At 36.8% G+C, this 15,081-nt stretch overlaps 2 protein-coding genes across 2 annotated transcripts; one reads left to right on the top strand and one right to left on the bottom strand.

The window, feature by feature from the left end:
• Positions 1-618: 618 nt before the first annotated feature.
• Positions 619-3,868, bottom strand: LOC105348357 (gigasin-6-like). Its single transcript, XM_011457735.4, has 6 exons — positions 3,705-3,868; positions 3,180-3,379; positions 2,597-2,767; positions 2,103-2,363; positions 1,636-1,886; positions 619-1,253 (listed from the first exon to the last, which is right to left on the bottom strand). The coding sequence occupies exons 1-6, from the start codon at positions 3,804-3,806 to the stop codon at positions 694-696; spliced, it is 1,545 nt and encodes a 514-aa protein (XP_011456037.3). The 5' UTR covers positions 3,807-3,868; the 3' UTR covers positions 619-693.
• Positions 3,869-5,099: 1,231 nt separating this feature from the next.
• LOC105348367 (Penicillin-binding protein 4) lies at positions 5,100-8,690 on the top strand. The gene is made up of 6 exons (XM_011457748.4): positions 5,100-5,249; positions 5,773-5,972; positions 6,446-6,616; positions 6,714-6,974; positions 7,350-7,603; positions 7,972-8,690. The coding sequence occupies exons 1-6, from the start codon at positions 5,145-5,147 to the stop codon at positions 8,556-8,558; spliced, it is 1,578 nt and encodes a 525-aa protein (XP_011456050.3). The 5' UTR covers positions 5,100-5,144; the 3' UTR covers positions 8,559-8,690.
• Positions 8,691-15,081: the final 6,391 nt, after the last annotated feature.

Raw genomic sequence — 15,081 nt, 5'->3', positions numbered from 1 at the left:
AAAAAAAAAAAATTAAATAAATCATTTTCTAACATATCATAGCACTTCATTACTTATCAACTACAATATATAAACGGAGCAACTTGGACTCACAGACATGTCAAATGCACCATGCAACTGCATGCTGCTTACGTGTATCTCATGACTTAATAAATTTGCGTACAACACTTTACTATATAAATTGCCTACAAATACATGATATGATCTGAGCAATCTCAAATAAAAGTAACCCAACCTCGACATTTGCGTTTGAAAATCTAAGATGGCACCTTTTGAGAAGTGAACCATGAGGTCACATTTCATTTCACTTACAGACTTGACATGCAAGGCGGAATAACTCGAAAACTTCACGATGCGAGTAACTCGAGAGTAAAGTTATTATTAATTTCAAAAAACAAAGCGAGAATTAGTCTAGTCAGAATGCGTAAAGCACGTTGAAAAAGGTAGTTCTTCGTAACAATTATTTAAGATTATTTAAAAATGTTGCTCTTAAATCGAAATTAGGCATTCAGAAGTTGGAGTTCTATTCGCTTTTCGCTATTCACTAAATTAGAACTCCAACTTCTGAATGCCAGATTAATACTAGTATGATAAACTACACAATGAGGGAAACGACAACAAAATACAAAAATGTTATTAAATTTTTTTGTACATGTACATATAAAAAAAAGTCTAATGGTCATAAATAATAAATTAAGAAGTCTTCACAAACACAGGCGGGTCGTCCCAATCAAAGCTGTGCTGTTTAACAGAAGTTATCGTTCCTCTGTGGTCGGTTATAAACTCGATCCTATTCAGTTCGATTACTCGGTAGATATCCCCAGAGGAGGCCCCAGAAAACTGGTCCCTCTCGTGACGGGGATACAGGTTCCAGGACCCCATACCATACGTCATCTCCAAGTTGTTCATGTCATTCATGAACACGAACAGATCCCCGTAAGCCGGGTTCATGTACGTCCCTGTGTAATCCGAAAGCGAGCGTGATGGCGCAATGCTTTTATCTACGTCATGGGCTCCGAGGTACGTCTCCCTCTTGTACCAGGGGTCGGGGTAGGTATAGAGGACGGACTCGTTGAACCAGGATGTGATGTTGTTGGCGTGGTCAAACAAGAAGTTATGGAGGGCCGTCTGGAACATGTAGTATCGATCCCTGCCGGTCAGGGCGGTGAAGATACCCATGTTCTGGTCAGGGTACAGGCTGATAAAGGAGGAGTAGCCCCAGGAGGTCCCTCCGTGGTTCATTAGCTTATAACCTACAATAGAATATATACATTTGCCAACTATTTTTTACTTTAAGATAGAATGCATTTGTAATGTATCAAAATGTATTAATGCGCATTTACTGTGTGCTCCAACTGCAAAAACTTGTGTCCTTCAATATTATTTATAATGAAATCAGAGAAGATAAAGCTCTTTGTCTCAAGAGCGAAGTAATCTGTATCGACCAGAATCATTTCGATTTATATGAAGTCAGTTTAAACGTTAGGCTCAAACGCATGTTTCTCACCAGGATAATGGCCTCTCCATATAATTGTAAAACAAAACAGGAGATCAACAAATACAAAACTCACTGGACATGACGCAAAACCACACACATGTATTAATATCTACTGGGTGTTACTGATTACGTTTCACCTCGATAATGGCCGTTTTTCCATCCGTAGGCGTACGTGTCCTCCATCATTCTGTCAGTCGTTCCTGGCTGCCAAGAGGTGGAGCTGTGGGGAAGCTTGACCCGGGGGGCGTGCAGCATGTCCACAAGGGTGGGGCTCATCACACTCACGTTCATCGCGTTCCGTCCGCCGCTCAGGTGGAAGTTCATCCACTTGGTCATATCCACTGCATTGCTGGCAATACCACTGGCCGAGGCTAGTATTGCCCATTGTCTGCACATGTAAAAGAACATTTTTACTAACAAATACAATACTTGGTAAATCGCCTGTTAATTGAAGATGAAGTCAAAACTGTGACAAGTTCATGTTTTCGAGGAACAAATACCCTTTTCGATCGTTTAGAAAGATATATCATAATGATTTTTCTAAAATATGTAGACTAAAAATTTGATTCAGGTAAAAATGATCATGAACTACATCTAACTTTACCGGGATAAAGAGAACTCGACGGGGATCAGCGTATAGTTTGGCGTGTAAACGTATCCCCTCGCTGCATTGCTCAAATCAGGAATGATGGACATGACGGTTGATGACGTCATACCAAGAGGGTCAAATATTTCCTGTTTGATTAATTCTTCCCATGTTTTACCTCCCAGTTTCTCGGAGATAATCATAGCGAGGCCGTAGTTCATACCACTATAAAGGAAACTCTCTCGCAGACGTTTGGATCCATTTAGATATTTAAACCTCCTACAAAATGAAGAGTTCCAACAATATCAAGTCAGTTTGATAAAATGTTTTTATACTTTTTTTGTGACGGAAAATGTGTTGATTGAATGAATGCCATTCGAAGTTTAAAAATTACTTTCTTAAACATAGAAATAAACAATATAAAACCAGTTAAATATGGAGAAAACAAACTAACGATAAATAAACTAAAACGTTGACGCATACAGTTTTGAAGCTAAAGCAAAACCTCTTACGTCAGCAGATTGGTTCTCGTCAGATTAAGGTCAAGTTTCATGTAGATGTGGCCAGGTATCCCCAGTTGTTGGGACAATATGTCGTTGACTTCTGCTAGCTGATTCCTTTCTGCGTCAGCAAAACTGAATGTTGGTCCAAGTAACTCCTTGACTTTTGAATGAATGGATAAGCTGAGGGCGACATATTTTGCAAAATTAGTTTTTCAAGTGTAGGCTATAAAACCGCGGAGGTGTATTCGCAACATGCTTGCTCCGTTAGCTGTTCGATTCCTGGTCGTGATATATACATGGATATACAAGAATGGAATTATCAACATTTAGTATAATTACTAGTATTCTATTGGCACAGGTAGTCATGAGCATTATGGGGGATAATTTAAACACTAAACTACGGTGTCATTGTTAGTGCAATAGAGATCCCCGTGCACTGCCAAAAGATCTAGACCTTTTTATTTGTAGCTCTTCGCCGCCATCGTAGATATCAATTTCAAATACTTTAGTAATGGCACGAAATCAACAAATGCAGACCGACTTAAACTCTATTAATGCAAGACTCTTGGCCCATGTATTCACGGTGACTTACTTCCCACTTCGACCGATCTGCTTCATCAAGAGAGTTGCGCCGAACGCTTTGGACATTGAGGCGATCTCGAACAAAGTTTCATTGGTTACTGGTCTTCTGGTGACAATATCGGCCACCCCGTATCCATTGGCCATGAGGATTTTCCCATCCTTGATCACCCCTATCGATATCCCAGGAGTCAGGGGACGATGTGCAAACACCTACAAAGGTGAGTGTTTACAATATCCCATTGAAAACAAATTTTCCAACGTAGCATTTTTTGTTTATTTGTTTATCTAGTCTGGAGCGTTTTGCACGTCTAATTTGTTTAGCGTATCGTATTATTTTCGAAACAAATTCTGAATAGATTTTTTAAATTAACTTTGTATGTATCTATTTCATTTTGCCTAAAGAACACAAGTTATTTTGGATGACACTCTTATCATCTTTTGGAAATCTTGTTATAGATAACTGGATAAAAACCTTCTGTTCATGTATTTTCTTTGCTATATATATTTATATATTTTTTATTTCAAGTTGCCTTACCTTTTTTAATATTCCATCAACCTTATTCTCAAAATCTGTGACAGAACAGACCTCGGTTATTAAAATGGCTGCAAGAAATATGATAACTCTTGGCTGGAGCATTGTTGCCACGCATCTAACCTTTCTAGAACCGTCGATCAGTACCTGTTATGTTCCAGCCTTGGGACTGCAAGGTTCTTTTATACCATATGGTACATATGTATGTAGTTGTCCGTTGGGATCGCTAGCTCACGTGATTTCGCACGAATGAAACTTACGTAACATTATTTTTCATATATTATAAAAAAAAAACTAACAACTTTTTATTTCCATTAGATATTGTTCGGTCTATAATGTGTATTCCCCTGAATATCGTTTAACGTTAGGAAAAAAAATCAATTTGAACATTTATTTATTGAGACATTTCTAAAATAAATCAATTTCAGGGTTTTCATCTGATTTTAGGTATGCTGCATTCGTTCCGTTCCTTTCAAATCTGCCTTAAAGGCGTACATTTTCTTTTTGGAAAAATAATAAAGTAATTGCTTTATTACTCTTGCCATCGGTTGGACCTTTTACGTAGTCTTGTTGAAACACAGGTCACTTCCGAATCTAGAAAGGCCCTAAACTGTCATGGCACAAGGTTAGTGGTTCAGACCAAGATGTGTGCATACCGTGTACAGCATTGGACAATTATATAACTCTCTCTCTCTCTGTCTTGAAGTTTTGATATGATATGATAATAACATAAAACCTGTGAAGAAATCCCATTTGCTTACCATTGATACAACCAAAAACTCATTCTATATTTTTTGAGCCCATTAAACATTAGTATCTCTAAATGAGGGTTTGAGGAATAAGACTAATGGCGTTAAACAGATACTAGTAACTCTTAAAAAAATTAATCAAATACGCCATAGCTAATTTTTTTTTCAAAGTATCTCGTAGGTTTTTTTTTTTTTTGTTTCTCATAATGTGGTAATACGACCAAGACCTCTTATGATTTCCTTCATTTTCTCCGTCTGTTGTGTCACCTCAGGTGATCTCAACAGAGGTCAACCTTTGCCGCCACTATCAGCCTACTTATCAACATAATCACGTGTTTGTTTACACAATTGCTCAGTGAATCGAATTATAAACCTGACTTACGGGATTATTCATCATTTATTCCTATACGTTTTAGTAACTGTTTCAGACAGTTGAGATAATTCTTAAAGTAGTAAAGATTTTGCCTTATGTAATGTGATTTAACTAGAGAATTTGATTAAATGTAATTACTAGGTTTAAAAAAAACAAAACAAGAACGATCGAAGAAGGTAACAATGTCACATAAAAACAATAAAGAGGTTTCCAGTGTACCCAATAGGCACACGACATGTAACCTGTAAGAAAGTATATAATTAGTATACGTTATTTCTTATCAGTCCCGATACATCTGTTATTGACAAAGATTAACAAAACATGGAGCCGTTACTAGCGGCATGCCTTGTCCTACCACTGTTTGTTGGTGGACAGTCTCTCACTCCGTCGGAGTTTGAGGCACGTGTTGACGATACACTAAATAAAGTAAGTCAATTTCAGGGACAAAATTGTTGTCAATTATCATTAGGACATTTTACAATGCTCCACTTAATCAATACCTTTCATGAACAACTTATTTTCGATAGAGATAAGATCATTTCAAATTGTTGAATAAGTGTATTGTTCTATAAACTTCTATTCTAACTTCTATTACATGTATTTTTAACCATACCAAGTTGAAAGTATTTTATATTGTCATGGACACCCCAACCTTCAAATTAAATCAAATGTTAGGTTCTAAAGAACTCAGCAGAATGATCAAATGTTTCGATCGGAACATCTCGGGTGCTTCCGGCAGAGCTCCGTTATTGTTTCGCTTGTCGGAAAGGCCCGAGAAGTTGCGCTCTTGATATACACACAAAGGTTAACTAAATCTTCAACCACATTGTACTTGATCGATTTTGCAAAATTATTGTGCAAATTCTTTATAAAGAAATGATACATGATTATTGTATGTACTTGAATTACACTATGATTTAGTTTGAGTTTTAGCTGTTGTTTTCTCTAGGTGTTAAAGTGCCACCCTCAGAACCCGGGTCTGACGGTCAGCGTGGTAAAGGATGGTCGGCTGTTGTTCGCTAGGGGATACGGTGTTACTGATGTCTCGACTAACACCCCTGTCACCAACGAAACTCTGTTCCAAATCGCGTCTGCTTCAAAGGCTTTTGCTGCAACCCTTCTCGTGAAACAATTGGAGAGACATTCCAAGTAACAATTTATAGTTATTATTCTTTAAAGATCTAGGATGAATAGGCTATTGAGGAATTAACGTATGTATCACTAATTTGATTGCAATATAAAGAATAAATTATTGTTTGGAAATCGAACCGCAACTTAATAAGCACGAGTATTCAAGCCAAACGTGTCACAAATTCCAAACTTTTGTTTATTGAAATCTATACTTATTTTCATAATTTTAGAGTTAACATTTAATTTGACAAAAATATTGGTCAAAAGCGCTTTATAAAGATTTGACTCATAGCAACACTTAAGAAAGAAATGTTGAATCTGTTCCTATATTTATTTTGGTTTTTTTTACTTCCTACTATTGACACTCTTCGCCATTCATTCACAAAAGTTCCTTATTTTACTTAAATTGCACAAATACATTACGTAATTTATTTTTGATTTAAATTCTAAAGTGCTTTAAATAGTGTTCAATTTAATTAAATAAATTTCAGCCTAAGTATTTACACCAAAGTGAAGGATTTGATGGAGCCTGGTTTCGGTTTTTCTACACACATAAGGACCACTAATGCTGACTTGCGAGATCTAATGGCTCATACTCTCGCCCTCCCTAGCAACAGCTACCTGAGATTCGATTCAAACCTGACACGCGAAAACCTTCAGAGGTACATGCAACAACATATGAGAGAGAGAGGAGAGGAGAGAGAGAGAGAGAGAGAGAAAGAGAGAGAGAATATAAGCACCATTTCACGTCTTTTACAGGCGGATGCCCTACATTAAGTCGGTACACCCATTTCGGACAAGTTTCGTCTATAGTAACCTGAACTACGCCTTAGTTACCTATATATCGGAGAAGCTTGGCGGAAAAAGTTGGGAAGACTTGATACATGAAGAACTATTCCAGCCGCTGGGAATGGACAGTTCCACGTTTGCATCAACTACTCCAGACTTTTCCAAGGTAGCTACTGGATACAGAAATGGTCCAGGATCCCGACTCGTCCCAGTATCGCATACACTGACCCGGTATATATACAATACAGATATTCAATGTACCATGTAAAACCATTTCAGAGAAAAAACTGTAAATGTAAATGAGTGTGGAAATGAACTATAATAATGTTCAATGTGTTGCTAGTTTTTTCAACCTTAAGTTGTTCGTTTCAAATATGCTGTTATGACTTGATTATCTCTGGGCTCTTTGATTCCTCCTTCAATAATTAATTTTCATTTGCTTTTAAATAGTTTTCTCATATAAATTTACATTTATATATCTTCTTTAATGATTATATTTCAGTTGCTGTTATTTTTTGTTATTGATAGAAAACCATTGACAGAATTTTCACTTGCTATTAGTACCTTGTAACCAACTTTTATTTTAAGTCAGCTTTGTTTTAACAGCAAGTGGGCGATATGGGCAGGGTCTAATAGTGTCTTGACTAATGGAATTGACTACGCTAAGTGGATGAATTTTCACCTCAACGATGGCAAAGACAAATCAGGACTTCCTTTGTTAAACGCAAAGTCGTTTGCATACCTTCATGCGCCACATAATCTGATCACATCGACGGGAAGGTACTTCCGGCAGCCGCTGGTTCCGGTGACCACTGCTGATACAAGCTACGCGTTTGGCTGGAAGAACGGTTACTATAGAGGTATACAAATTATGTTTAAGAAAGGCCAAGCTATACGGTTTTGCAATGAGAATGAGTACGGATTTGCTATGTAAATTTGATACCAATTATTACCAATTGACTCTTCATTTTAAAATTAATTTTTACAAAATTGATACCTTCGATTCGTTTTTTTTTTCAATTTTTGGGGATGTTGTGGTTTTTATTCAATTTTTTTTTGTTTATGTAACTTTCTGTATGGATCTTCCAACAATTTTTATTTCTCCTATCCCAATTTAAGATCCTATTTTCTCCAGTTACAGTGATAAATATTTACAGATAAACATGAAAAGCTTTAAGCAATAAACGATTTTCTTGATAACAGAGACATTCTATATATTTGTTTTCAGGTAACCGAATTCTACGTCATACCGGCACTACCTTCGGTTACAGTTCATTGGTGACCCTTTTCCCAGATCTTAACCTCGGGGTATTTACTTCAATGACTGGGCAGGATGAACATTACATCTTAAGACACCTGCTGCACAATTTTCTCTCAGATAATTTGCTAGGTGTAACACCATGGCTTAACGCAACAACAATGTGCAGTTTTCCAAATCCCTGGTATTCCTCTATTTCTTATTCCCACTACGTCATCATAGACCGGACTGTCTCAGCATCGCGCCCTCTATCGGAGTACGTTGGTATTTATCATAATGACGCTTATGGAGAAGTTCGTGTCACAATGGAAGGGAATGACCATCTAGTATTAAACTACGGAGTCGCTTCCTGGAAAATTTGGCCAAAACACAGTCACGACCAGTTTCAAGGAGAGGGACAAGGGATGCTGTTCGAAACACTTGACATTCATCAAATCAAGTTCCATTCTAGTCACTCAAAAATCATTTCTGTGGAAATTATTACCTTCCAGTCTAATGCGCCACCGACCTTTACAAAGATGTCCTCCAATCAACCTATCAGCTCGGTGCTAGGATAACAACACTAGCATATATTATGTGTTCTTTCGTATCAACCATGTTTTCGGAAATATTCGATTTTTGTTTTAAAAAAAAATTATGGATGAATTTCTTTCATACGATTGCGCGCTATATATTGCATATATATAAAAGGAAAATATACGGTAAACTTCGTTTTGTGTACATTATTACGAGTTGCTTACATTATTATGGGTTTGTAATATCAAGAAACAATAGACATAATATACGCAATACATGAGTTTCTTGCCTTGCACAGTCAAAACATGTTTTTGCTACATTCTGTGGAGAATTTTTCTCAAAATACTAACGTTCGATTAACAATCTGACAATATCATATTGCAGGGGGAGCCCAGACAATACTGCAAAACTTGTATATTTTATGTGAAGACCAAGAACATTTTTACGTAATTTCAGGTATATTCTTTCACAAAGTAGATTTCTAAAACAGTCTTCAGCTTCTATAACTTTTTGCACTTTAAGAATCTTTTAGTATATATTACTAGTTTATTACTTACACCCCTTGTCATTCTTATATGTTAGTCTCGACTGAGATCCGTATATGTACCATTTAACAATTAAAGAATAAAACAAATAAAATAAAGTTAAAAATACTATTTATGGTTGTAATTGAAGGGATCAGCGTTCGTTCAGTGTGTCGGTGTCAGTGTAATACTGTATCCATTAATTCGATCCGTGTGGTATGGTCTTGATCTAACTAACAATTACAGTCGCTTTTAAAGTGTGTCACCCATTGGTTACTGTTTGTTTGTTTCAGCTGAATGCATGATTCATGACATAAGATGAAATGCTTCCTATGCATAATTGGTTACATGCGCTATAAAACGCTCTAATACTTTGAACCTTTTAACAATGTCTCCCATTTTCTTTAATTTAGCCAATGATCTCTGCTTGATATCATTTTTTTATGTATCAGATATGTTTGCGTACCGAGTACCATAGGTACCAGTGTCCCTGGCATCTCTCTCTCAACTTGAGGATGGATCCTACGGTTTCTAGTCGGTCCACCATTGACTTGGTGATACTTGCATTTTGCTTCATGAGGAAGTAATTGGCTCTTCCTTGATCTTGACATGGCCAAAACACATCCATACTGGGAGTATTTGCACGATACTGCTTGGCTGTCATGCTTACATGTATCTCTGATGTGCCTGCTAAATTGGCGCAATGTAGGGTACACCCTGAAGCAGGTCTTACAAGACAACATCATTTTACTGAAATAAAATAAAGTTATTGTCGCTTCACAATCATCACTAGTTTCCTTCATTGGTGATATTATGAAATGTTATCAGAAATAAAGGTCACTGGAATGGTTCACGCACAATTTTGAACTAAAATAAATTATAACTGTTTTAACGAACGCGCTTTATTGGGATCTTTTTTCATTTATTACGCTTCGGAATTATTACTCTAATCATGGTGAATATATTTTGGTTTTTCCGTTAATGACCTTTTGACTTTGTACACGAAGTCGGATACAGCGCCTAGTACTATGTAGGGTCCTGTCCAATGGTTTTGAAGTTTCGAACTTCTCCCTTTGGTTCTGGCTTTAGACGCGATCCATACATGTTGTCCAGGTGTATACTGCTTATGATTTAAATTGGTGTCATATTTTCTTTTCTGATTTTCATTTACATATGTACTTCAATCATTTCCTGGCATTTACGTGGATGACTCCTACATTGATTTTCATTTTCTCAACAAAGTCGTGGTAATTTTCATATAACTGGTCTTCCCCTGGATGATGGCCATACACAATATCAACTGGCAGTTTCAACTTTCTTCCCAGATTTAGGGTGCTTTCCATTACATGTAAACTGGCATCGCCGGATTTACCGGTGCTGCCTTCGTCGCCGATTGCTGGAACACGCGTCGCCGGCGAGCGATTGTGGCAACGCAATATACCGTTGCCGATTAGGAAACAAGTTGGCGTCGAGGTTATCATATTCTACATAAAATGCAGTCTACACTATTTTTTTATTTGTCTCAACCATTTTTTCCCCTGATTTTTCTGCGTTAAGTAAGGCAATTCACAGAAACACGCTAAGTATCCATTCGAAATATCAGCAAAATATGTGAATTTTTCTTGTGACATTCCGGTAAAACAATTCCTTGCTTTGTCATTCAGTTTTGTGATAACGGGAATTAAAATATTTACGTTTTAGACTTCATGGTCCTTATTTGGAATATTGTCTTAGAGTTAAAACTCAGCATTGAAGCAATGCAGAAACTACAATATACATTTTATAATGCTTATGGGCATTGGCATTATATGCATCCAGTGTGATTTCATTGGACAGAAGGAATACCTGCATTGGGTGAAGAATGAGTTATACTAATTGCTTGCATTGGATGATTGCAATGATGAATAAAGAGTTGCTCAATGCAGGCATTGGACGACTGAGAAGTCGCTCAATGCAGGCATTGGAAAAAAGGAAGAAACGCCCAATGCAGGCATTGGACGACTGAGGAGTCGCTCAATGCAAGCATTGGAAAAAAGGGAGAGACGCTCAATGCAGGCATTGGACGATTTAGGAGTCGCTCAATGCAGGCGTTGGAATAACTGAAGAGACGCTCAATGCAGGCATTGGAAGATTGAGGAGTCGCTCAATGCAGGCATTGGAAAAACTGAAGAGTCGCTCAATGCAGGCATTGGAAGACTGAAGAGTCGCTCAATGCAGGCATTTAAAAAATTTAAGAGACACTCAATGCAGGCATTGGAAAAACTCTTCAAGTCGCTCAATGCAGGCATTTGAAGACTGAAGAGATGCTCAATGCAGGCATTGGAAAAACTGTAGAGACGCTCAATGCAGGCATTGAAGACTAAAGAGTCGCACAATGCAGGCATTGGAAGACTGAAGAGACGCTTAATGCAGGCATTGGAAGACTGAATTTATAGTGATAAAATGTAGGTATTGGATGTATTTTCAGTGGTTCAAACCAGGTATTGGGTGTCGTTTGATTATGATAAGTTTTTCAATGCAGGAATTAGCTGGGGGGTTTTTGTTTGTCAGTACGTTAGTTGCTCGATGAAAGCATGAAATTTGATAACTGCAACTTTGTTGTTTCTCGAATGCTAAAAATAATAACTGTTTAAGGTCACTATCATCAAGCATCAACTAATAGTCACTTTACAAAACTAATTATTATGCGTTTGTGCACTAATATAGAATGATAACTAATGATGACAAAAATGTTCTGTTTCCTATAGTATTAGATTATTTGGTAGTGAAATTTCTCAGTCTGATAACACTGTTTATGAGACAAATGTACAAGGACGTTGTATGTAGAAGTATCTTATTTTATGCATAGAATGTTCAAATCAAGCAATGACTCCAAATACTTTTCTATTTATTTCCTTCATTGATTTTTAATATCACTTAAATTACATTTCATGCTTAGATTATCTCATTAAAACATCACCAAACAAACAAAATGTCATCCATTATGTGAAACAATCCTGCATTAGATCCAGAAATGATCAAGATGGCTTAAAACCATTAGTTGTCCAATGCCTGAATTGACTCTAGACCATCAGTCGTCCAATGCCTGCATTGACTCTTGATCATCAGTCGTCCAATGCCTGCAATGACTCTTGATCATCAGTCGTCCAATGCCTGCATTGACTTTTGATCATCAGTCGGACAATGCCTACATTGACTTTTGATCATCAGTCGTCCGATGCCTGCAATGACTATTGATCATCAGTCGGCCAATGCCTGCATTGACTCTTGATCATCAGTCTTCCAATGCCTGCATTTACTTTTGATCATCAGTCGTCCAATGCCTGCATTGACTCTTGATCATCAGTCGGCCAATGCCTGCATTGACTCTTGATCATCAGTCGGCCAATGCCTGCATTGGCTTAGTAGACCATCAGTCGTCCAATGCCTGCATTGACTCTTGATCACCAGTCTTCCAATGCCTGCATTGACTCTTGATCATCAGTCGGCCAATGCCTGCATTGACTCTTGATCATCAGTCGTCCAATGCCTGCATTGACTCTTGGTCATCAGTTGGCCAATGCCTGCATTGACTCTTGATCATCAGTCGTTCAATGCCTGCATTGACTCTTGATCATTAGTTGGTCAATGCCTGCATTGACTCTTGATCATCAGTCGTCCAATGCCTGCATTGACTCTTGATCATTAGTCGTCAAATGCCTGCATTGACTTTTGATCATCAGTCGTTCAATGCCTGCATTGGCTTAGTAGACCATCAGTCGTTTAATGCCTGCATAGACCATCAGTCGTTTAATGCCTGCATTAGCTTAAAGATCGTATAATGCCGCCATTTTGTCCACATGAGGTCGTTCAATTCAGACATTGACAAATTAAAAGTAACATTGCGATATGTGTTATTTTCTTCCGAACCCATCAAAATTGTTTTGAAGGAATATATTTTGTAACTGGTGAAAAACTGAAAATGACAATATCCAATGAAAATATTGTATACGAGAAGGGTTTTATACATTATTTTATTTTGATCAATGTCATTAAAAAATCAACAATTGTTTAAACTCACTCATCTTAATCAATTTCAAAAACTTAACTTTATTACAAATGATACTTATTTGAAGATGAATTATATTAGTATTTGCCTTATTATATTTCAAGTTTGTATCATAATGTTTGTAAACATTTCGCAAGAAACATTTCAAAACGACCATAACTGTTTTAGAAAATAAAAAAAATAATAATGGAGACAAATAAAAAGTGGTTAGAACTGCATCTGATGTAACAATGGGCGCGCTTGTTTTGTCTACACCTTACAACCTGTGTACACTTTTCTCTAATCAAGCCCAAAAGTGTACACTTTAGGTAAACACCGTCTACTCTTTGTGCAGGGCATGTGTTGCAATGTACACTCTTGTTTTCAATATGGCGACAAAACGGTAAACTGAGAAATCTGAAGAATTTCTTTTGTCAGCACATGAAATTAAATATGCTAGAGTTGATAGCCTAATTGTAGTACATATTGCGTGTGTAAATATGAAAGTGTTCAAAGCATAAGAAAAATAAATTCAAAAGTTTTGTATTTTTTATATGTATTAATAAAACATTTTGTCAGCAAAAGTCAACAGATACATTGGACATGTATAGTGTAATAAGAAGTAAGAAAAGATTTATACGCATTTATTTTTCAAAGCATATGAATGCACTAGCTCGCTAGTAATTTTGTCAGATTATACTTTTCAGTTGTAAAGAAAGTAAATTAACTTTCATAATTTTTTTTTTTGCTTGACAATTACTTTACTGTTTTGCTGAGCATTGTGTCTCTCCTAAAATAAACTTATAAACAATTTTTAATAGCCTATTTAAAAAAAACCCAAAAAACCACATACTGTACTTTGCATGAATCTGAAAACTGGCAAGGGTAGCAATGGATTACAAAATTGATTTATTTTCAAAAGCTATTAAAAGAATTGTCTCAAAAACGGAACTCCTCGGCAGCTTTCAATACTTTGGCGTCCATATTGAACACTATACATTATACACTACACCAAATTTTGCTTGATTATATGGTGTAAGTCATCTACACCAGGTGTACAACAGTGTAGATAAATCAAGCGCGTCTAATATATCACAGAGAGAGAGAGAGTATAAGTATAATTTCTGGTCTTTTACAGGCAGATGCCTTACATTGAGTCGGTACATCCATTCCGGACAAGTTTTGTCTATAGTAACCTGAACTACGCCTTAGTTACCTATATATCGGAGAATCTTGGCGGAAAAAGTTTGGAAGACTTGATAAAAGAAGAACTATTCCAGCCGCAGGGAATGGACAGTTCCACGTTTGCATCAACTACTCCAGACTTTTCCAAGGTAGCTTCTGGATACAGAAATGGTCCAGGATCCCGACTCGTCCCAGTATCGCATGCACTGACTCGGTATATATACAATACAGATACATGTATTCAATGTACTTTCTAAAACCATTTCAGAGAAAAAACTGTAAATGTAGATGAGTGTGGAAATGAACTATTATGATGTTCAATGTGTTGCTGGTTTTTTCAACCTTAAGTTGTTCGTTTTAGATATGCTGTTATGACTTGAATCTCTGGGTTCTTTGATTCCTTCTTCAATAATTATCTTTCATTTGCTTTAAAATAGTTTCCTCATATAAATTTACATTTAAATATCTTCTTTAATGATTATAATTCAATTGCTGTTTTTTTATTGATAGAAAACCATTGACAGAATTTTCACTTGCTATTAGTACCTCGTAACCAACTTTTATTTTAAGTCAGCTTTGTTTTAACAGCAAGTGGGCGATATGGGCAGGGTCTAATAGTGTCATGACTAATGGAATTGACTACGCGAAGTGGATGAATTTTCACCTGAACGATGGCAAAGACAAATAAGGATTTCTATTGTTAAACGCAAAGTCGTTTGCATACCTCCATGCGCCACACAATCTGATCACATCGACGGGAAAGTACTTCCGACAGCTGCTGGTTCCAGTGACCACAGCTGATACAAGCTACGCGTTTGGCTGGAAGAA

This window comes from Magallana gigas, chromosome 6 (genome assembly GCF_963853765.1).
Source record: "Magallana gigas chromosome 6, xbMagGiga1.1, whole genome shotgun sequence".
Classification (NCBI taxonomy): domain Eukaryota; kingdom Metazoa; phylum Mollusca; class Bivalvia; order Ostreida; family Ostreidae; genus Magallana; species Magallana gigas.
This window is presented reverse-complemented; position numbering and strand designations above follow the sequence as displayed.

Bases quoted from the DNA above. Each gene is read 5' to 3' on its own strand.
- LOC105348357 (XM_011457735.4), bottom strand. From the start codon at position 3,806: ATGCTCCAGCCAAGAGTTATCATATTTCTTGCAGCCATTTTAATAACC. The intron at 2,768-3,179 runs GTAAGTCACCGT...TGTCGCCCTCAG, and splicing joins CAGATCGGTCGAAGTGGGAA to CTTATCCATTCATTCAAAAG. The intron at 1,887-2,102 runs GTAAAGTTAGAT...TTACATGTGCAG, and splicing joins GTCGAGTTCTCTTTATCCCG to ACAATGGGCAATACTAGCCT.
- LOC105348367 (XM_011457748.4), top strand. From the start codon at position 5,145: ATGGAGCCGTTACTAGCGGCATGCCTTGTCCTACCACTGTTTGTTGGT. The intron at 5,250-5,772 runs GTAAGTCAATTT...TGTTTTCTCTAG, and splicing joins TTGACGATACACTAAATAAA to GTGTTAAAGTGCCACCCTCA. The intron at 5,973-6,445 runs GTAACAATTTAT...AATAAATTTCAG, and splicing joins CAATTGGAGAGACATTCCAA to CCTAAGTATTTACACCAAAG.